Genomic DNA, 22,342 nt, shown 5'->3' on the forward strand with positions numbered 1-22,342 from the left:
GGCTGCTGGGTGTACTTGCGAGGCGAGGAAGAGCGGTTCTGTGAAGCCGCACTCGGAGGCTTTTCCCCCACTTCCACCAACGCCAACGTATTTCTAAGTGTTAGAGAAACGAGTGTAACAAGTTGTCGTCAGAAAAGGCCGGTGCAGGGACCCGAGAACACACCTGTGTTCACTGTAGCTTGCTGGCTTTATTTTTTTTCCTTTTCTTAACTTTTAAAAACTGCAAGAGTAATGCAACTTGAAAAAATGTCAAACCATAAAACATTGTATAAAGTAAACGTTTCAACGCTAAGCCGGGATGAGTGCTGTTTCCGGCGTCCCACGTGCATGGCCCCCAGCGGCCGCCCCGCCACTCTTCTCTGGGGGGCATCCCCTGGGCCACCGCGAGCAGTGCCGGGAGCCCCAGAGAGTGGACCTCTTCCCGGGCCTCTGGCTGGGGGAGCTCTGGGCCACACCTTCCGTCCCGAGGCTGAGGTCCCTGCGGGTATCCCTCTTCTCTCTCAGCCTGCCTCACCCCAGTGTACCAGCAGTCGGTACACGGGGTCCCATCTCGGGGATCCCAGACAGACAGAGCTCAGTGCGGACCTCTGGCTCAGGGTGTCCCTGTGGTGGCTGGGCCCCGACCTGCTGAGCAGGGTCTCCCTGGGAGGGGGCTGGGGGTCAGAGATGCAGCCAGGACGACAGTGCGACTCCAGGGATTCGCCCAAGAGGGCCCCAAGAGAGCAGCGCTGTGGGGAGGACGGAGTGGGCTTCTGGGCCCAAGAGGGACCAGGAGGGCTGGGACCCTCCACCCTGCAGTGAGGCTGCACCCCCTTTCACAGATGAATCCTGGGGTCACAACCAGGAAGTGGCAGAGCTGGCTGTGCAGCCTGGGCCCTCAGTGTCTCCGGGCAGGCGGCCCAGCAGGTGGAGTGGCGGCCAGCCCCGCTGCGGCTGCCCCTGCCCGATGCCACCTCTCCCGAACCGTCCACAGCAGCAGCTGACAGCTGATATCCCTAAGTAAATCAGGGGAGAAGGATGACTGGTGTCCTTTGCTGGGAGGGCAGTGGCATTTGCATGTGGGACGTGGAAAGGCTCTAGGAAAATGGGCTGCCTCTGTTTGCAGACCCAGAGCCCCACACCCCCTTCTCAAACAAAGGCAGATCCTGTTCCAGGAGCTGGGAGACCTTGCCCCCGGCCAGCCGGCTATGCCAGTCCCCTCTCCTGCCCATTTGCCAGGCAAGGTGAGGACTTGTGAGTGGCCATCCCCACCTGGGCAGGGCCGCAAGGACACGGTCCCTCCCAGTTCTCTGCCTACGGGTCTGGACCAGACCAGGCTCGTGCTGGAAGGCTGTCCACGACCTTGGAGGCCTCTTCCGGAAGCTGCCGTGCCAGGTGGGAACCCATTCTGTGATGCAAGGGCCACGGGGTGGAAGGTGGGGAGATGGACTCCTGGGAGGCTGGGTGAGCACCCTCTGCCCATCGGGGCTCCAAGTACCCTGAACTGCAGCTAGAAGCTCCAAGGTTCACCCTGGCGCCCTCGAGGCCTGCCTGGCCCTGGCGGGGGTGGGGGGTGGTGAGAAAGGCCAGGTGCTCAGGGTGCCTTTGGGCAGAGCACCTCCGGCCCTAGGGAACCCCCGTTTTCCCACCCTTCCAGCGGGCCCACTATGGGGCAGGTCCCTTCTGTGGCCCTTGTGGCTCAGGCATCCTCTGCCCCATCCCCTCTGCACAGAGAGCTCAGAGGGGACACCGCCCTGCCCCCGCCCCCCCCCCCCCACCGCTCACTACAGCAGGTGTTCAGCAGCCCCGAAGGCTGCCAGCGGACTTCGAATTCTTGAGAATGTTCCTCCAGAAATGCCCCAGGGCCCACACTGGGCTGTACAAGGGACTGTGTCATGACGCCCGGGCTCTGGGCCTTCTGGAACCTGGAGGACAGTCAGGGGCTGCAGGCTCACACCCCTGCCTCTCTGGGGCTCGGGCTCTCTGGCCTCGCTGAGCTGTCCCTCCAGCCTCCTGTGGCTTCTCCACCCTCCGCCCTCCCAGCCTCCGCGGCTGCTGACGGTCCTCATCGCCGGTGCTGGGGAAGACGGCCAGCCTCCTCTCCAACCCCCCCCTTGCGGGCCACAGGGCTCCTCTTGCTCTTTGCCCCACTTTGCCAACCTGTCAACGGAACAGTGGCGCCTGACCTCCCCACAGAGTGATCCAGAGGCCTGATGAGGAGGACGCAGGGTCAGTGTGGCCAGGTCAGCCTCCCTGATGGCGCCTCGTCTCTATTAAAGAGTATCATCTGCTCCTCCTGGGGGGGGGGGAGCAGAAAGAAGAGGGGGTCTCTGAGCCCACCCCTCTGTGCCCCCTCAGGCCTCACCACCCCAGGCAGGACTGAGAGGGAGGTAGGCACACACTGGACAGGTAGACAGACAGACCGCTGCTGGGCCAAGTCTCACAAACCCTCCCTCCTTCTCCTTGGTCGGCTCCTGGAGCTGGAGGCCCATGGCAGGGCCCATCCTGTGCTTCCAGGTGGGACAGCTTGGCCTGGCGCCCACCCTGGCTGTTGCTCCAGCCTGTGCCCTCCCCAGCAAAGTGGGTTCACGTGGGCTGCGTGGCAGTACGGGGACCACATCTCACGTGCCTGCCTGGTGCTGTGGCTGCAGGAGCGGGATGCTGCGGAAACAGGCCCAGGAGGAGGACAGTACCATCCTGATCGACATGGCCCCCGGGGTCGAGAATGGCGACTCGTACGGGAGCACAGCCAACACCTCAGAGGTAAAGCTGAGGAGGCAGCCTCTCGCCTCCCCTCCCTGGGACCCAGGCCTATAGTCCACAGTGGATTTAGGGGGTCTCTCCCTGCCCGGGCCTGGACCCCCACCCCCCCCATGAGACTCAGAGTCCCGGAAGATAACAGCCCCAGTTGGGACCCCCAGCGGGCACGGACTCAGGGACCGTGGCCATGGTGTCTTCCCGCTGCCCTCACCCGATGCCCTCGAGCTGCCCTGGTGACAGGAAGGGGGAGGCTCCCAGGTCACCACCGAACTCACCGGCCCTGGGGATGTGCAGACAGCCCCAAGGACAGGCTAGGCGAGAGGCCGGGCGCAGCCAGGGACAGGCCAGGTCCCACTGGAGTGAAGGAAAGCTAGAGGGATGCATATCGTGTCCTGAAGCTTAAACACAGAAATGCTCCTTAAAATGCCGTGTTCTGACGTGTGCAAAGCATGGACATGGCCTGGGAGGGGGCAAACCCCCAACAGCCCCTGCCCCAGAGGAGGGCTGAGGACGTCAGCTGTGTCCACGGTGTTTTGTTACCTTCCCGGGGGTCACCTGGACCTTCTAGAAAGCCCAAGTGATCCCACCCTCTGGGCCCCGTGACCGCCTCTAGCCTGTGTGCAGAGCCACTTCGGGGGCTGTCTGGCTCTCCTCCAGCTGCTGGAGGCCCTCAGTTGTGGGCACCCCTGGGTCCTGCCCATGCCACCCACAAGCCTGACCCTTGCCCACAGCCCAGCCAGGTGCTTGGAGACCCATGTGGCCTTCGGGAGGCCGAGGGGCATGAGGCTGGCCTCAGCCCTCGATGTGCCTGCGTCTGGGAACTGGTGTGCCCACACACAGTGGCTGCATCCTCTGCTCGTCCATCTGTGTCCCTGGGTGGGGGGGGCTGAGGTTGGGGGGTGGCAGAATGTGAAGGAGTCATCGGGGTCAGAATGCAGCCACGCCTCTTCCTTTCCTTCCAGCTGAACGGACAGCAGGAGGCCGCCCACAGGGTGGGGAGCCCTTCCAAGCCCCAAATAGGTGAGCCCCTCCCAGTGTCTGACAGCCGTGCCCATGTTAGTCCTGGGGGTGGAGACCCAGATGGGATGCCCACGGGTGGCGGCTGGTCAACCATCCCCAGGAACAGGCCGCCCCTCCCCCACCCAGCACTATCTCCTGCACCAGCCCTGGTGTCCATGCTGTGCCCGGGTTGCAGTGAGGGCCTGGCGGTGAGCAGAACACAGCTGGGGAGCTGGATCCGGTTGGGAGGGGGGTCCCTCCTGAGGGGGCGGGACTGGAGGGGCTCCCGGGGGGCCGAGGCCGCCCACCACTCTCCTGCTCCCATCTCCAGAAGAAGGCAAGCCCACCCCTTCCCCAGGGCCTCGCCGCCCCCACCTGCTGCCGCCTCCCAAGCCCCAGAGAGCAGACACCCTCACCTCACACCCATCGGGACAGCGACTACTAAAAATAATAAAATAAAACAGAAAATAGCAAGTGTCAGCAAGGACGTGAAGAAACTGGAACCCTCAGGCGTTGCTGGTGGGAACGGGAGCAGGGCGGCGGCTCCTGAAAGTGAGACCTAGAGCCGCCCGGTGAGCCGGCAACCCCACTTGCGGGTGTCTCCCCGAAAGCACAGGTGCTGGGTATTCTGGTGGCTCCCATTCCGTGGCTCACGTGAATAACGCAGCAGCAGTGAACATTCGTGCCCCAGATCTCGTGGGGACGCATTTCTTTTCTGGGGCATATGCCTTTGAGGGCACTGTGGGACAGCAGCGTCACATGGCGACTCAATGTTGAACACTCTCGAGAAACTGCCCAGCTGTGCGTTCCAGAGTGACCGTTACCACTTCATAAACGCCACGGTTTCTCCGCGTCACCCCGAGCGGTCCTGCTCTCTGCCTTGATGAGTCCTCCTAGCGAGGACCGAGTGGCATCTCACTGTGGTTTTGATCTGTGAATCCCTCGTGGCTGACGATACCCAGCATCTCTTCACCAGCTTATTGGCCACTTGTCTTAGTTCGGCAGAAAAACGTCTATTCAAAATCTTTGCCCATTTTAAACGGGGCTGTTTGTCTTTGTGGTGTCGAGTTGAAAACGTTCTTTATATATATCACATACAGGCTCCTTATGAGACACAGGATCTGCTAATACTGTCTCCCACTCTCCGAGTTACTCTTCACTTTCTTGGTGGTGCTTTTGAAGCATGTAGCTTTTTAATTGTGATGAAGTCCCTCAGTCTCAGCTCTTCCTGCTAAGCTCTCGGTGTCATATCTAAGACATCATGGCCTAAACCAGGTCATGAAGACGTACAACTGTTTCCTCCTGAGAGATCTATTGTTCCGGTTCTTACACTTAGGTCTACGATCTTTATCTTATGACCTAACTCCACTTGGTGTATGGTGTGAGGTAGGGTCCACGTTCATTCTTTTCAATCTGGATACTCACTTGTCCCCTCACCAATTGCTGAAAACACTATTTTTTTCCTATTGAACTGTAGTGCCCCTTTGTAAAAAAACAAAAAACAAAAAAAATGGATTAACCGTAAATACATGGGCTTATTTTCAGAGTCTTAAGTACGTTTCATTGATCGTATGTCTGTCCTTCTACCAGTACCCACTGTCTTGGTTATTCTCCCTTCCTGTTACGTTTTGAAGTCAAAAAGTGTGAGTCCTACAATTTTGTTCTTCGTTTTCAACATTGTTTTGTTCATCCTGGGTCTCCTGTATTTCCAAATGAATTTTAGACTTGTCATATTCTGAAAACACACACACACAAACCCCACAAAAAAGCAGCTGGGATTTTGATAGGATTGTGTTGAATCTGTAGATTAATTCCAGGAGCAATGCTATCGTTATAATAATCATCTCCTGATTCATGCTCATTTTCCTCAATTTATTTTAACAATGTTTGGTGGTTTTCAAAGTATCGAGTCTTGCACAGTTTTTGTTAAATTTGTCTGTCAATATTTTATTTGTGGTGCTGCTATAAATAGAAGCAGTTTCCTTATTTCATTGTAAGCTTCTTTATCACTATGGTATAGAAACCCAACTGAGGGGCGCCTGGGTGGCACAGCGGTTAAGCGTCTGCCTTCGGCTCAGGGCGTGATCCTGGCGTTATGGGATCGATCCCCACATCAGGCTCCTCCACTATGAGCCTGCTTCTTCCTCTCCCACTCCCCCTGCTTGTGTTCCCTCTCTCGCTGGCTGTCTCTATCTCTGTCAAATAAATAAATAAAATCTTTAAAAAAAAAAAAAAAGAAACCCAACTGATTTCCGTATGCTGATCTTGTATCCACAACTTTGCCAAGCCTGTTATTAGTTCTAATGATTTCGTTGTGAATTCCTTTGGATTCTCTATATATAAGATCGTGTCATCTGTAAGTAGAAATAGTTTTACTTTGCTATTTACCTATTTATTTACTCCTTGTGGTGTGTTGATTCCTTCTTGCACATGTCAGAAAAGCAGGGGCTTCCCACATTTTGTCCAGCCTTCACAGTTCCCTACGGCAGGGAGTGAATTCTGATGGGCAGGGAGTGAATTCTGATGGCGCCTTGCACTCAGAGTCCTTAAAGGCCCCTGTGGGCGGTGCAGAGCCGGGAGCCACACAGCATTCTCAGGAACAAGCCCCAGCCCCTCTGCAGCCCCTCCCATTAGCCGGTGCCCACCCAGCCCTGACCAGGACCAGAGCGAGGGCTGGGAGGGAGACACAGAGCAAAAGGTCAAATGTCTGAGAGCTTGGCTCCTTCTTCCCACCAGGAAGCTGAGCGTCCCAGCTGGGATGCCAGCCCTGGCTTCTGTCCCTGTTGGTTCCTGGCAGACTTTGTCCTTGTTTGGGAGGAAGACCTGAGGCTGGGTCAGCAGCAGGACAGCGCCACCCGGGACAAGACAGACACACACGCGGCCTGGAGGAAGACCTTTCTGGATAACCTCCGCGCAGCTGGGCTATGTGTGGACCAGGTACCTGGGGTCAGTGGTGGGCTCTGCAACTGTTCGATGCACCATGACCTTCCCGACAAGGCCCGAGGGCATGGGGTCCAGAGGCCGGGAACAAACCAAGCACCAAAGTCCTGCTGGGTGCCCCACCCCTCGGCGAGCTCCCCGTGGCTGTGGAACCACTGACCACAGGCCAGCGCAACATGCACGCTCGCACAGCCAGGCACTCCTGGGAGCCAGAGCCCTTCAGACCCACCTGAAAGCTCAGAACTGCGTCCCGGTTTGTCCGCGTCGGTGTGCCCAGGCGTAACCCTTGTGCTGACGGCAGTGTGCGTGTACAGAGCTCAGCAGCTAAAGCAGCCCCTTGCCCGGACTGTGTCCTCTGTCACAGTGACCCCACGGAGCACACATCCAGCCGCAGCAGAGCGTGTGTGCGGCTGCGCGGGGCTCTGGCCGGTGGGGGATGCAGCCCTGAGGCCTCGTCCATCTCGCTGCACGCCCCACACCCTTCACGTCGCCTCATCCCCGAGGCCTTGCCCTGTGTGTCCTCCGCCCACCCTTCCCACCGCCCTCCCTGGCCCGGGAACAGTCCCTGCCGTCAGGTGTCCTCTCCCTGCCCAGAGTAAGCCAGTCCTGGATTTGATGTTCCTCGCGTTTTCACGTGTCTCTATCGTCTTAGCTCCAACTCGATGTTGCAAACAATGCAGCTTGGTTTTGTTTGAACTCGATCGAGCAGGACCGTGCTCAGCCAGCTCCCGGGGCCGGGGCCGAGGCTCTGAGATGCACCCCTGTGGGCGGTGTGGCCGCTGCCGGGCCACCGTCCCCGCTCAGGGAGCTCCCCGTGTGGATGCAGCCCCTTCACGAGTGGTCCTCGCGGGGAGAGCTGTGTGCTGTGCTCGCCTTCCCCGCCCCTGACGCGCCTCCCCGGGGCCAGAGCCGCGGACCAACGTATCCCCAGCGGGGTCAGGCTCCAGAGCCAACACCCCTCCCCTTCGAGTTTGGATCCACCTGGCAGTCTGGTGGGTGGGTTGAAAAGATGCCGCCCCTTTGTTGTGGAAAAAGCTCCTCGGCGTGGCCACATGAGTTGGCAGAAACTTCATCCAGCTGGGCAGCTTCCCTTTCGTGGGGGCTGCAGGGGGACCAGCACGGGGACAGCGGGGACAGGCTAGAGGGCAGTTGTGGGCACACAGCACGACCGGCTGAGGGTGCCGGAAGCGCCGAGCGGGTCCCGTGCCGGTGTGTCTGCTCCCGCGGCCCCGGGCGGGCCTGGGCATGCGCATCTGGGGAAGCCAGCCTGCTGTGACGGCGGGGCCTGGCGGCCACCGGACTACGCAGGAGTTTTGGAAACCCGCATACATGGGGCAGAGCCGCTGCAAGTCCCCGTCTCAGGGCTCCAGGAGTTCCTGCCACACGTCTGCACACATGCATACACATGTGAAGAGTCATGCCCACTTACACACGTGTACACTTCCACATGTCCACGCATAACACGGATGTCCCGTGACTTGTCAAAGGCCAAGACCGTCATTCACTGTCTGCAAACCAAACGCTGACTCGACTGCCTCCCTAAGTCAGGAGAGCGGGGTGGGGCGGGCAGTCTCAGCAAGTGGCCCGTGGGGTCACACTGGTGCTGGGGGGCCGTCCGTCCGATGGCTGGCCTCCCGGCGGCCATGCTCACGGCCTGCTTGGCGTTGGCGGTGCGCTCGCACTAGCACGTGCCATTCATCCGACAGCTGGGGCGCCGTTACCACGGCGACAGAGACATCTGTCTTCCCTAGGAGTGGGAATGGACACACACACACACACACAGGTGCACCCCGCACACGCCCCGCAGGCTGTCACGCACCCCTTGGTCCCCGCAGCACGACGTCCAGGACGAGGCAGGCGCCGTGCACTACGTCCTCCTCAGCGCCCCCTGGGCCGTGCTCTGTTACTACGCGGAGGACCTGCGCCTGAAGCTGCCCCTGCAGGTACGCGTGGGCCCGGGGTCCCCCACAGTGCCGACCACCCTGGAGACGCCCCACTCAGTGTCCTTGAGGGCCCCTCCCACCCCAATCTCCGTGCCCCGAGTGGGCAGCCAGGGTGGGCTCAGCAGAGCTGGGGAGTGTGTCCCTCCTCCAGGCCCAGACCACCCCTCCCCCGCCACCCGCTGAGGGCCAGCCCCACCCTGCCAGCTGAGCTCAGGTGACCTGCTGGGGGGGGGGGCCGCTGTGCTGCCCACTGTGCCGGCTCCCTCTGACCATCGTGGTGCGAGGGTGGACAAAGACGTGGCCGGCCTCTTGTCTCTTCCTGCCTGGAGGGGCTCTGGGCCTCAAACCGACCAGCAAAGCAGCCCTGAGGCCCGAGGCTGAGAGGGGCGGGGGCTGGCCTGGTCTCTCCCCACAGGGTCCGCAGCAGGGCGGGGGATGGCAGGGGACGGCAGGTGGGCTCCCTCTGCTGGAGCCCTTCACCTGCTGCCCACTCGGCCCACCCTCACACCCCCGCCCCACGGCCTGGACTCGGCCTCCGTGTCCGCGTCCGCTCGAGAGTGGGAGCCGGGTGACGATGCCTTCCAGGAGCTGCCCAACCAGGCCTCCAACTGGTCGGCGGGCCTGCTCGCGTGGCTGGGCATCCCCAACATCCTGCAGGAGGACGTGCCTGACGTGCCCCCCGAGTATTACTCCTGCCAGTTCAAAGTGAGCAAGCTGTCAAGGTGAGACTGGGGCCCCCGCCGAGCCCGGCCAGACTGCCTCTCCCGCCACAGAGAACTGGCCGAATGCGTCCACGCGAGGCTCAGGGGCTGAGTGAGCTCAAACATGGCGCCCCTCCCCTGGCTCTCCCTCCCTGGAGCTTCCAATGGGGGACATGCCTCTCAAGTGGGCCACGTGGTTTGCTAGTCGGGGTGTGCTGGGGGACAAACATCCCCCAAACCTGGCCGGACACTCAGGGCTGTTTCCTGCTCAGCCTCAGGTCTGCGGTGGGTGGGCAGGGTCTTCGGGGCCAAGTGCCTCGCTTCCAAGGCGGACACGGAGGGGGGCCCCGTCCGTGTGCATGGTACAGCCCCAGCCTGCAGACAAGGCTAATGTCGGGGGTGGTGGGGACCCGTGTCGGTGACCAGCACTGAGGACTCCCAGGGAGTCTCACTGCCCAGGCTGAACACCTCCTTCCAGGCCTGGGGGACTTCCCAAGATCCTGGGGCCCATCGTCCGTCCACACAGGCCACCTCCAGACACCACCCATGAGGCCGTTGATCCCGTGCTCAGAGCCGGGGGGGCACGTGGAAGGCTCCCCCACCACCTTGCCCTCTGCCCAGCCTGTGTGGGGGGTCTCTGGGCTGTCTAGAGAACCTACTGTGACCTCCTGCCTCCAGAAAGGAGTCGATGGTGTGGGATGAGGCCACGAGTGTGCCCTTTCCATGTGCACTCCCGTGAGTGTGCCCCTGCAGGTGCTAGAGCTCTGAACTTCCACACCCCACAGGTTCCTCGGGAGTGACAACCAAGACACCTTCTTCGCCAGCACCAAGAGGCACCAAATTGTGAGTGGGGGTCCCCGCTGTGGCCCCGAGCTGGGAACAGAGGCCTCCATGGACACAGGAAGGCTCTTGTGTGATCAGAGCACTGGGGGCCCCTCAGGGCTGGGGTTTGGAGGCTTCCAGGCTGCCCCCGGCTCACTGCACCGTAGAGACCCTGCTCAGCACCCCTCCAGGAGCCCCAGGGCCCAGGTGGGCGTGGGTCCTGCTGGTTGGCAGGGAAGGGGACCGAGGGCCAGAGTGGACCCACAGCATCCCTCAGACAGGCTGTTCCACGAGGCCCGTTCCAATGCCTGTAGTGGGGAAAGACAGAAGGACAGGCCTGCCCGGGAGAGCTCCCTGCTGACCACCGAAGGGCACAAGGCCTTGTGGGCTACCCGGGGCAGAGGCAGTGCCCACCCCTGACGCAGGCACCCAGATGGAGGCTGACTCCTGCCCAGAGTATGGGCTGGGAGCGGGCTGCGCAGGGCCAGGGCCTGGGTTCAGATCCGGCCTTGAGTCCTGTGAGTCCGGTGACTCTGGCCAAGGTGTCAGCGTTTCTAAGGTGGGATTGTGGTGCGTGGGGCTGCAGGAGCGAGAGCTGGGCCCGTGCAGTACGGTCACTGTCAGCAGAGGGCTCAGCCAGGAGCTGAGTGGGCCGTTCGGTCCTGCCCTGCTGCCGCATGACAGGTAACTGGGCCACGCCCGCCACCCACAGCTGTTTGCCATCCTGGCCAAGACCCCATACGGCCACGAGAAGAAAGGGCTGTTCGGGATCGACCAGCTGCTGGCAGAGGGCGTCTTCAGCGCGGCCTTCCCTCTGCATGATGTGAGACCAGAGGGTTGGTTGTTGGGATGGGGGGCTCTGGCCTGGGTGTGAGGGTGAGTTCCTGGCCAAGGAGGACCCCAGGGCTCTGCCCTCCGTGTTAGGCAGCTGTGGTCAGATGGGTGGTCGCTCCGGGATCAGCAGCACACCTGTGGTGGCATTGGGCCATGCAGTGGCCTGTCTGAAGCTGTGGATGGCCAGATGCCACCCTCCTTGTCATGTGACCGGCCCGGTGGCTCTCTCCCTGGGCAGTTTCCATATTAGGGAAGACAGTGGGGTCTCCTGTGCCCCTCACGAAGCCAGGTAAAGAGAGCAGTACGGGGAAGGGGCACCTATCAGCCTGACCAGTGTCCTTGACAAAATGCCCACCATGTGGGTCTGGGCCCTCGTACACAGGGCCCACCATGAGTCCTCAGAGCTGCACAAAGGGGTGGTGGGGCAGGGCAGGCCTGTACCCACCACTGCGTGACCGTGGGGACATGGGTGGGAATACCCGGTGCCCCCCCCCCCCCACCGCTGACGGCGCCGTCATTCTCTGGGAGGCACAGCTGGCCCCGCCTGCTCTGGCCCCACCTTCCCTGCCCTGGTCTTGGACCCCAGGAGCCTTGGCTGAGGGGCTCCACTCAGATGCCCCTTGTTCAGAGAGGTCTTCATGGCTCCCTGGTCCCCCAACGTCACCCTTCCCTCCCTCAAGCAGCACTCGGGTCCCACACCTCGGGGAGGGTGCGGTAGTGTCGCCCAGGCCAGCCAGGCTCTCTCCAGGGACGGCTTCTTGTCCACAGGGCCCGTTCCGGACGCCCCCAGAGGGCCCGCAGGCCCCGCGCCTCACCCAAAGGCAGGTCCTGTTCCAGTTCTGGGCTCGCTGGTGCAAGTGGAACAAGTACCAGCCTCTAGACCACGCCCGCAGGTACTTCGGGGAGAAGGTGGCCCTCTATTTCGCCTGGCTCGGTGAGTGCTGCCCCGCTGCCCCTCCCAACCGCCGCACCCCCAACTCGGTCTTCAGGCTGCTACCCCGTGCCCCCCCAGAGGGGAGCCACGCTGAGCCCCCAAGGAAGACGCTTCCCGACTCCCAGCCCTACCCCCGCCCAGCCACTGCCAGCCCCCGTAATATACTGTGGCCCTTCTGGGGCCCTCCGCACGCCCTAGGGAGGGACTGGGAACCCCCTTCTGCAGGTAGAGCCCCTCTTGACTCAGCCCCCAGTGTCCCCAGCCCACCAGCTGTGGCCTGTGAAGCCCTGAACCACTGCAGGACTCCCTAACGGCGGAGGTCACCATTGCCCGGGACCCAGGCAGGCTGGCACCTTCGGAATGACCTTCTGCCCTGGGCAGCCCTGGACTCCCCGCCCCCCTCACAGGCTCGCTTTGGCCCCAGCCCCGGTGCAGCACCATTGCCTCCCCTTCTGAAGTCCTTTCTCATCCCCAAACACAGCAGTGTGCCCTCCTGCCTGGGCCTGGGCAGTCCTTCGGGGATGCACGCACGCGTCTGCTCAGAAGGCTAGCCATGCTGGGGTGCTGTGCATTTGCAGGGACCCTGCCCTCATGAGCGCACCAGCCATGGGTGACACAGGAGACGCCACCCACAGCCACTGTGGACCCAGATAGGGAGGGGGCAGCCTATGTGTGAGGACCCCGAGGCTCCCTCTCGGGGCCAGGAGAAGCAAGGGCCAGGGGACAGTGAAGCCAGGCTGGAGGGCCGCAAAGGGCAGGAGGACAGGCTCTTCATCGGGCTTCCAGACCAGGCGTCACTCTGGCTGATGCAGAGTGGGCCTGGAGGCAGGACACCACGCCGGGGGCTGGGCTAGACCCATGGGAGGCTGAGGGGCGTCCGCTGGAGGGATTGGGGGTAACTGAGGGACCTGGCTATGGTGGGGTGGGCTGCGGGGGCAGGGAAGCATCCAGACTGGACCCCCGTCTGTCTCACGGGTTGGAATGCAGTGGGCTGTGTGCCTCCCAGGGACGGGACGTCCATCCCGGGCGCAGTGGGTAGAGGCAAATGGGACTTAGGAAAGGGATGTCCAGGAGCCCTGGGGAGTCGGGGGCCAAAGTCAATGGTAGGGGGTGCAGAGGCCAGGGCAGAGGCCAGGAGTGGAGCTGGTTCAGAGCTGCCAGGGGATATTCCTGAGCACTGTTCCTTGCTGGCTTCCTCCCAGAAGGTCTGAGGTTCTGCTGGCCGGATGGGGGTGCCCGAGGGACAAGGGTGGCTGAGCAGACCCCCACCCAGTGCTTAGCTCAGCGCTGGCTACACAGGCCCACGGGGCACTGAGCTGACTTGCAGGCTTCCTCCACCCGGTCCCGATGGCCAACCCTGGTGCTGCCCCTGCAGGGTTCTACACAGGCTGGCTCCTGCCGGCAGCGGCAGTGGGCACTCTGGTGTTCCTGGTGGGCTGCTTCCTGGTGTTCTCAGACATACCCACGTAAGTGCCCTCTCCTCTCAGCTCCCAGCACTTGCCCTGTGGCTCTGGAGGGGGTGTGTATGGTTGGGGGACCCACAGGAGCCAGGCCCTGTGCAAAGCTGGGGACGGAGGTGAGCACCGAGCACATCCCTGCCCTCCTGTAGATCTGGTTGGAAGGCTGACACAGGTGGACAGGTAGGCTCCCAGGCTGACACAGCTGGACAGGTAGGCTCCTGGGCTGACACAGCTGGACAGGTAGGCTCCTGGGCTAATTTTATTGGTACTCACCTTGCTTCTTATAATAGAGTAAGTGTTTCTTATAAGTAAATGGGCGTGGTTTTTACTTCATTATGGAGCTAAAACTTCAAAAAGTTAACCCAAAAATTATCATTGCATGTAGTCTAAAACTACTTTTTTTTTTTTAAAGATTTTATTTATTAATCTGACAGAGATAGAGACAGCCAGCGAGAGAGGGAACACAAGCAGGGGGAGTGGGAGAGGAAGAAGCAGGCTTATAGCGGAGGAGCCTGATGTGGGGCTCGATCCCATAACGCCGGGACCACGCCCTGAGCCGAAGGCAGACGCTCAACCGCTATGCCACCCAGGCGCCCCTAAAACTACTTTTTAAAAAGAAATGCTGAGCCTGCCGTGGTGGAGAGGGAGAGGGCGAGGCGTGGGACTGATGGGGGGCCGCCCCCATGGCTCCTGCAACCCGTCCCTGTGCCCCAAAGGCAGGAGCTATGCAATAGCGAGGAAAGCTTTGAGATGTGCCCACTCTGCCTCGACTGCCCGTTCTGGCTGCTCTCCAGCGCGTGCACCCTGGTCCGGGTACGGAGCCAAGTGGGCCAGGTGAGGAAGACAGCTCCCCTGGCTTCTGGTCTTGCCCCGTCTATAACCCCAGCCCCGCACCACTGAAGGCAGACACCCTCTTGCCCCTGTGAGCTATCTCACCTCTGTAGCAATGTTCCCACCTGGATGGGTGTCCGTGTTTTAGCTCTCTTCTCCTTGTTGTTATGCATAACCTGCCAAGGTTAACGGCAAGACCTGCCAGGGCAGACAAGCCCTGAAACTCTCAGGGAGAGACTGAGCAGGAGGCAGGAGGCACATTGGAGTCCCGGAGCCCCGCACACTGCCTGGGCACGTCCCCTTTTCCATGGGAACAGTGGCCTCGTGGCCTTGCCTGCATTCCCCACACGTGGGCCTGGAGACCTGGTGCCCAGGATGGACCTTCGGACCAGACACACTTTGACACACCTCTGGGACCCCATCTGAACCGGCTTCCTAGGGCTGCTGTCCCAAATGATTAAGACAACAGAACCCTGTTTTCTCACAGTCCTGGAGGCCACAAGTCCAGGATGGGGGTGCCGTTGGGCTGCTTCTGCAGAAGCTGTTCCACGCCGCTCTCCTAGTGTGCGGGAGCTGCAGGCGTCTTTGGTGTCGGCTGGCTTGTGTCCCTCCAACCTCTGCCACCACCTCCCCTGGCCTTTCCCAGGGTGTGGCTCTGTTTCCCCTGCTTGTGTAAGGATCTGTCATGGGGCTTAGGGCCCATCCAGGTGCCGCCATCTGGAGGTCCTTATCTTAGCTACATGTGCAAAGGCCTTTACTCCAAATCCGGTTTCATTCTGTGATTCCAGCCGGAGATCTCCTTTGGGGCCCACAATTCAATCCACTACAGTCCACCCTCTGGCCCTCAAAATTTCATGTCCATCCCATGTGCCAAACACATTCACCCCCATCCAACCCCCACCCCGAAGACTCAGCCCATTACAGCATGAACTCTGAGTCCGAAAATCTCACCAGCTCTGACGGTCCTGCGTCTCCTCCCCTAATCATCTGTTGGGTGCGGTGAGCCTCTGGCTGCGGGCCACCCTGGGGCAGCACCCCTCCCCAGCCACCTGCTTCCAAGTACCGTGACGCGCAGGCCTAGGAGAGGCATTGCCATTCCCAAAGGGAATACTCCCTGGGAATAACGGGGCCACTATCCCAAGCAAGCTGGACACCCCGCCCCGCCCCCGCAGGCTGGCCGGCTCTTCGACCACGGAGGCACCGTCTTCTTCAGCATGTTCATGGCGCTGTGGGCCGTGCTGTTCCTCGAGTACTGGAAGCGCAAGAGCGCCACGCTGGCCTACCGCTGGGGCTGCTCCTACTACGAGGACATCGAGGTGGGGCCCCAGGCAGTGGCCACTCTCCCCGTGGGTGTGGGCCGCTGCTGAACCCTGGCTCCCTTCCAGGAGAGGCCTCGGCCCCAGTTTGCCGCCTCGGCCCCCATGACGGCCCTGAACCCCATCACTGGTGAGGACGAGCCCTACTTCCCGGAGAGAAGCCGCGTGCGCCGAGTGCTGGCAGGCTCCGTGGTGGTCATGATGATGGTGAGGGATGCCTGATGCCCTGGCCTTCCGTCCCTGTCAAGTCTTCATCCTCCTGACCATGTGGGGCACCTTTTGTCACCACTTCTCCCCTGGAAGCTGGGAGCCCGATGCCTCCTCTGTGACCCCAAGACTCTCACAACCCCCAGAAAGGCCCCTGGGTCCCTGGGCTCCAGAGAGGGGGCCAAGCCTGGGGCCAAGCCAGGGAGTCCAGGCTGCAAGAGGCGGGTGTGGGCCAGACAGGGGCTCTGGGAAGGTTTCCCCGCGGAGGCAGGCCTGGGCCATCCTTCAAGCACAGGATAGGGGGTGGGGTCCCCGCACAGGGCTGCCTTGCCTTCCAGGCAAAGGGCTTCCTGATGGGACCACCCTCCCTCCCCTTCCAAGATGTTAGCAATTCCCAATGTTTGGTTGGTGCGGGGGCAGGGTGGGGGTCCAAGAACAATGCACAGCGGCCCCTCAACACCCAGGATGATGCCCACCCTCTATTCTGAATGACGTTCCTCCCCGCCCTCCCCCACCCTGCCCTCCACCAGGAAGGGCCACAGAGCACAGCCCGGTCTAGAGGGCACAGCGGTGTCAGGCCACTGCGTGGGGGCTCATGCATCTGGCTGTCCCACAGGTGGCCGTGGTCGTCATGTGCCTTGTGTCCATCATCCTGTACCGGGCCATCATGGCCATCCTTGTGTCCAGGTCGGACAACACCCTCCTCGCAGCCTGGGTGAGCCCCCACCTGCCCAGCTGGTGGGTGGAAGGCTCTGGACCACCCATCCCCCGCTCCACTCTGACCACCGATTCCCATCAGGCCTCGCGCATCGCCAGCTTCACAGGGTCGGTGGTGAACCTGGTCTTCATCCTCATCCTCTCCAAGATCTACGTGGCCCTGGCTCACATCCTGACCAGATGGGGTGAGTGGCCCAGGCTGCTGGGCCCTGACCCTGGGACCTGCCCAGCCCTGGAGACCAGAACATGACTTTCTCTCCCATCTGCTGGGTCCTTATGTCTGAGTGAGGCACAGGTGGGCCATGTCGGACCCTCCCCTGGGGCAATTTATGTAGCAGGGAGCTGGGCCTCAGCGAGGGGCGGGGGGGAGCTGGAGACCCCCACAGCTGAGCTGTGCCTCTGCTCTTCCTGCCCCTCTCTGGTGCCCTCCCTACCAGCCTCTCCCCCTCCTTTCCCTGCCCCACATTAACTGAGGCAAATGCAAATGAACCGGTCAGTCCCTCCACAGATTCCTGTCTGCTACCGGCCTGGTCTGGGAGAGGGACAGAGAGCTCAGTGCCCATGGGTGGGGGGACGGAGTGCTGCAGAGAAAGCGAGGGTGGGGTGGCCCTCGGGGTGGGGGGCGGGTGTCCCAGGCAGAGACTCCGGGTGTGGGGACAGCAGTGGCAGGGCCCTAGAGGAGCGGCCCAGGGTCTTCCTGCAAAAGCGGGCTGTGTCATCCCCCTTTTCTGGACACAGGTGTCCCCTTCAACTTCCCCTGTTCACCCCCCTCGCCGGCACCTCCAGCGCCCCGGCTGGGTGAGGCAGCCTCACGTGGGGGGACTGAGCAAGGCCCCTTGTGCTGCAGAAATGCACCGCACCCAGACGCAGTTCGAGGACGCCTTTACCCTCAAGGTGTTCATCTTCCAGTTCGCCAACTTGTACTCCTCGCCCATCTATGTCGCCTTCTTCAAGGGCAGGTCCGCGCCGCTCCCTCTGGCCATGGCTCTCCCCGTGGTCACCCTCGTGGGCGGGCACTGGGGTGCCGTCCAGACGCCTGGGGAAGGGGGGCGGTTGGCACAGGAGCCCTGGCTGGGTTCACCCAGCAAACCGGGCTTCAGGGTCCGCCCGTGCTTCCTCCGTGGGGCCCGGCAGGGGGAAGGGCGGCAGCCCCTCCTCACTCCTGGCCTTGGGACTCAATTCTCCTCCAGGTTTGTGGGATACCCGGGCAACTATCACACCTTGTTTGGGGTCCGCAACGAGGAGGTGAGTGTGTGGGGAGGCCAGCACCCACCAGTGGACGTGGAGACCCCGAGGTGTGCCTCCTGAGTCACCAGAGCCCCGCGGGACTCACACCACTTCCACCCCCAGGCCCACGTGTCCTACCCGTGTCCCCCGTTTCCACGTGGCTTGATGCACACCTGAGCCAGGTTCCTGCCCCAGTGATGGACCTGAGCCGCCGTAGGGGAGTGGGGGTGCAGAGGCTGGCAACCTTCAACGGCTGGGTGCCAGTGGCCAGGGCGGCCCTGGCTTCTTCCCACAGCTGGCCCCAGCCCCGTTAGCACAAGCTGCCGTGAGAGCCAGGCTTTCTCACTAAGTGGAAGTTAAACAACTTGCAGGATCGCTGTCGTGTGGGTCCCCCAAGCGGACCCCAAGATAAAGACTTGGGTGCAAGTAATTGTTCTGGGTGTCACCCCAGGAAGCATGTGAGGGGCTGGGGAGCAGGCGGAAAGGGGGTGCCTATAAGTACTTGAGTGAGGGAGTCACTGCCATGAGTCCCTGGGCCCGACTCTGCCCTGGACCCTCTAGGGCATTGTGGATAAACGCCCCCCAAATGGCCGTTGTGCATGGGGTTCCTCAGCTGTGGAAGGCCAGGCGTGCCCGAGCCCAGGGGCAGTGTGAGGGCTGTGCCTGGAGCAGTCCCCAAAGGCCACTGTGCTGGGTCGGGGGACACGCGTGGGGCTCTCACAGCTCCTGCTGGGCTCATCACCTCTTCTCCTTTCCGAGGAGAAGGTCTCCTTCCTTCCTGCAGGTCTGGGCTGTGACCCAGCCTGATTGCTGACTGTAGAGGGGCCACCTCTAAGGGATACTCTCCAGTTTCACATGAGATGGGAGGGGCTTCTCAGGGACAGGGCCACTGGGACCCCAACTCAGGGGCATGACTGTGCGTGACATACTCTATCAGTTAAGCAGTGTTCAGTGACCAGTGGAAGAAGTTGCTAATTCAGACTGACTTAAGCAAAAAAGGGAGTGTCACTGGCTCTGGTACTGAAAGCATTCCGGGCCCTGTGGGGTCAGGTATGGCTGGATCCAGGGGTTTAAACAACGTTGCACTGCTTTCCCCAGCATCGGCTGTGCCCTCAGGCAGGTTCCCCTTACCTGTTGGGGAAGATGCCTGCAGTTGGCCCAACACCCCTTGACTCAGTACCCCTGTGCAAGGCTTGCTGTCTCAGGAGCTCCTTTAAAAGTCCCAGCCCAACTGTCACTTAACTTGGGTCACCAATTAGTGGGGCCTGAGTCCTCCTTGGAGCCACAGGCTAGGGTCAGCCCCACATAACCCTGTGTGGGTCCCCAAAGGAAATCTGGGGTACCATACAGCAGCACCCCCATCATCTTTCTGCACAGTCTGCCGTTTGGACCTGGGGGAGTCTCGGGGGGGCTTGGGTGAGGTCAAGGGAGGGAGGGAGGGTCTCTGCAATCCTCAATGTGTCGTGGCATGTCCGAAAGGGAGGTGTCAGCATGGCAGGGGGCCACCTTTGAGGTGTCCAGAAGGTGGGTGTGAGGCCTGTCCCTCCCCCGAGCTGAGCGGAAACCCTGCTGCTGTAGTGCGCGGCCGGAGGCTGCCTCATCGAGCTGGCGCAGGAGCTCCTGGTCATCATGGTGGGCAAGCAGGTCATCAACAACGTGCGGGAGATCCTCGTCCCGTGAGTCAACCCCGCCCTGCCTGGGCAGCGACCAGGGCCGTGGGACCTAGGGGTGTCTGGGGCAGCAGTTCCCAGTCCAGCCTGGGAGCAGAGGTGGAGGGACGGTGGGTCTGGTCCCTCCTGGACCTCAAGGCCGCAGCTGCAGGGAAGCGGGAAGGCCTGCCCCAGCCGTCTGCCTGGGGTTCGGCGACACCCCACCCGGTGCGGCTGCTGCTTGGGCCATATTAAGGCCTCTTGCCCTGGGGCCAGCTCTGGTGGCAGGGGAGTCCTGGCTTCGCGGGCCCACCCCCGCCCAGGCTGGCCCATCTCTCTGCGGCCCACGCTGGCCAGGCCGGGGCATTCCTCATCATCCCCAGCCTCCAGGGCAGCACCAGCGAGGAGCACGGAGGCCCCAGGCTTCAGGTGCCTCCCATCTCCCCAGTGCCACCACCACTGGCACCCCACCTTAAGGCAACTGGGCCCCTTAGCAGGCTGCAGCCAAGATGCACACCCTCCCATCCCCCATGCACCCCATCTCCCCTCCCTAGCAGCTCCCAGCTTGGCTCTCCTGGGGCGCCATGAAACGTAGCTGTGGGACATTTGACCAACCCACGTCCCCCTCTGGGCACAGCCTCGCTTCTCCGCACAGTTGGCACGGGGAAGCAGAACTCAAGATTACAAGGGCAGGGCGTAGCTCGGCACCTGGCGGGGACAGGGCCTGGACAAGTGGCAGTATGGCAAAGCCACAGGCGTACATGTCCCCCCAACCCCAAATATGGCGGAGCGACACACATGTGCCCCTCTACCCCCGGCACAGCAACTGCCCTCCTTTGCCCCCTCCCAACCTTGACATAGCTCTTGCCACCTGCTTTGCACTTCCCAGGAGGAGCCCATTCCCCCAGAAAGCTTCTGTGAGCAATGCTGATTTTCCAGAGGACGCTGCAGGGGAGCGGGGAGGGGATGCCCCCCACCCCGTGTAGATGCTCTCAGCTAGTCTGTGCTGCAGAGGCTTCGCCCCTGCCCTCCCTATGGCCCCAGACCCTTCCCCCCTGCAGCCCTGGAACCGTGGAGCACGCAGGGCCCGGCCTGGAAGAACAAGGCCCATTTCCCTGGGTGTTTCGACCTCCAGGAAGCTACAGGGCTGGTGGCAGAAGTCCCGTCTGCGCTCCAAGAAGAGGAAGGCTCGGCCTTCTGATGCAGCTGGCCAGGCGCCCTGGGAGGCCGACTACGAGCTTCTGCCCTGTGGGGGCCTGTTTGAAGAGTACCTGGAAATGGGTAGGAGCCATGTTAGTGATCATGGCCTTGGCCAGCACTGTGGGCAAGGATAGGCATCTGTGTTCCTCGGCCTGTGGTGACAGGGTCCCTGGTGGAGCCAGGCCCGCCAAGATTCCAGAAAGGAGATTGTGGGGGCTGGGGAAAGGAGTGCCCATGGAAGGATGGCTAAGGATGGGAAGGGGCAGCACTGCCGGCACAGGGGTTCAGAAGAGGGCCTGGGGGCCTTGGGTGGGGTGCCAGCAAGCATGGGCCAGAGCCATGTGGCAGGAGTGAGAAGAGAAGCAGAGTGCATGGGAGACAGGCCCTGGGGGTGGGGACAAGGGCCTGCACAAGATGGGGCTACACCTAGGAAATCTTTTTCCCCAGAGATCTTCTCGAGGCCCACACTCTTTACTGGACTCCACTATGCCCTAGTCTGGCGGCCCCTGTGCCTGTGGCTCATTCCCCATGCGGGCTGAAGCACTTTGGGAGGGCAACGTCTGTACTACAGGTCCTTGTCCCTGCAAGTCCGGGGTCTTACTTAGAGATTAAGGAGGGGAATCGATCACGCACACTCGTCTCAGGTGCGGCATCTGAACCAAACACATCGCCCTGAGCTCTCCAGTAGCCAAAGCAGAAAGGGTCATAGATTGTTACTATCCATTGTTCTACGGATAATAGGGGGTAGGACAGTTCTTGAGGGAGACACATGCTTTTTCATGGTAACGTGAGTGGGGTTGACCTCGTGTGTCCCTACTCCACCAGACAAGAAATGGGACCCTGTGCTCCCCTTCATAATCTCACATAAGACTCAGAAATCGCTTTCAAGAAGCCATTCCCGGGGTCCCTGCCCCGCTCAGTCGGACAAGCATGCAACTCTTGATCTCAGGGTTGTGAGTTCAAGCCCCACATTGGGTGCAGACATTACTTAAAAAAAAATCCATTCCCTAAAGCTCCCCTGAGAGGGGTGAATGGAGAAGCCAGCCCCCAAATCAAAAGCAGGTTCCTGCTTCCGCCGCTGCATGAGCCCAACAGGGTGTCTGAGCACTGGGGAGGAGAGCTGCAGAGTCCCTGACCTGGGAGGCGGGGCACAGGGAGGTCCAAGCCCCGCAGAAACACCGGCCACGCCCTGTGAGCAGTCAGAGGAGGCTTCCTGGGGGAGGGGTCTCTGGAGCTCAGTCTATCGGAGGGGCAAAGGCAGGAGCGGCAGGTGCAGGCCCGAGCGTCCCCCGGGGCGGGGGTGGCTGTCAAAGGCTTCCGGGAGGGCAGTGGCGGCCGCAGGTGGGGGGCCCGGCGGTGACCGCCCTCGTCCGCAGTGCTGCAGTTCGGCTTCGTCACCATCTTCGTGGCCGCGTGCCCGCTTGCGCCGCTCTTCGCGCTGCTCAACAACTGGGTGGAGGTCCGTCTGGACGCGCGCAAGTTCGTCTGCCAGTACCGGCGCCCGGTGGCCGAGCGCGCGCAGGACATCGGCATCTGGTCCCACATCCTGGCGGGCATCGCGCACCTGGCGGTCGTCAGCAACGTGAGCGCGCGGGCGGGGCGGGGCGGGGCGGGGGCCGCGCAGACGGGCTCGCGCTGACCCTTCGCCCCGCCCAGGCCTTCCTGCTGGCCTTCACGTCCGACTTCCTGCCGCGTGCCTACTACCGCTGGACCCGCGCCCGCGACCTCCACGGCTTCGTCAACTTCACGCTGGCGCGCGCCCCGCCCGCCTTCGCGTCCGCGCACAACCGCACGTGCAGGTGGGGCCGGGGCGGGGCGGGCGG

The 22,342-nt window shown here is 61.9% G+C and overlaps 1 protein-coding gene across 1 annotated transcript in view; it reads left to right on the plus strand.

Moving 5' to 3' along the window:
* The first annotated feature begins 1,329 nt into the window (after positions 1 to 1,329).
* Positions 1,330 to 22,342, plus strand: part of ANO7 (anoctamin 7) — a 25,132-nt gene continuing 4,119 nt past the window's right edge. The window contains exons 1-22 of the mRNA XM_034655587.1: positions 1,330 to 1,374; positions 2,631 to 2,742; positions 3,702 to 3,759; positions 6,373 to 6,375; positions 6,536 to 6,675; positions 8,514 to 8,621; positions 9,207 to 9,343; positions 10,108 to 10,165; positions 10,857 to 10,967; positions 11,747 to 11,912; positions 13,288 to 13,378; positions 14,089 to 14,185; positions 15,376 to 15,519; positions 15,589 to 15,726; positions 16,343 to 16,441; positions 16,526 to 16,628; positions 17,291 to 17,402; positions 17,634 to 17,688; positions 19,249 to 19,346; positions 20,455 to 20,600; positions 21,896 to 22,101; positions 22,176 to 22,318. Of these exons, the coding sequence (XP_034511478.1) occupies positions 2,638 to 2,742; positions 3,702 to 3,759; positions 6,373 to 6,375; positions 6,536 to 6,675; positions 8,514 to 8,621; positions 9,207 to 9,343; positions 10,108 to 10,165; positions 10,857 to 10,967; positions 11,747 to 11,912; positions 13,288 to 13,378; positions 14,089 to 14,185; positions 15,376 to 15,519; positions 15,589 to 15,726; positions 16,343 to 16,441; positions 16,526 to 16,628; positions 17,291 to 17,402; positions 17,634 to 17,688; positions 19,249 to 19,346; positions 20,455 to 20,600; positions 21,896 to 22,101; positions 22,176 to 22,318 (2,318 nt within the window). The 5' untranslated portion in view covers positions 1,330 to 1,374; positions 2,631 to 2,637. The remainder of the gene's footprint in view (positions 1,375 to 2,630; positions 2,743 to 3,701; positions 3,760 to 6,372; positions 6,376 to 6,535; positions 6,676 to 8,513; positions 8,622 to 9,206; positions 9,344 to 10,107; positions 10,166 to 10,856; positions 10,968 to 11,746; positions 11,913 to 13,287; positions 13,379 to 14,088; positions 14,186 to 15,375; positions 15,520 to 15,588; positions 15,727 to 16,342; positions 16,442 to 16,525; positions 16,629 to 17,290; positions 17,403 to 17,633; positions 17,689 to 19,248; positions 19,347 to 20,454; positions 20,601 to 21,895; positions 22,102 to 22,175; positions 22,319 to 22,342) is intronic.

Source organism: Ailuropoda melanoleuca, chromosome 2, assembly GCF_002007445.2.
Source record: "Ailuropoda melanoleuca isolate Jingjing chromosome 2, ASM200744v2, whole genome shotgun sequence".
NCBI lineage: Eukaryota > Metazoa > Chordata > Mammalia > Carnivora > Ursidae > Ailuropoda > Ailuropoda melanoleuca.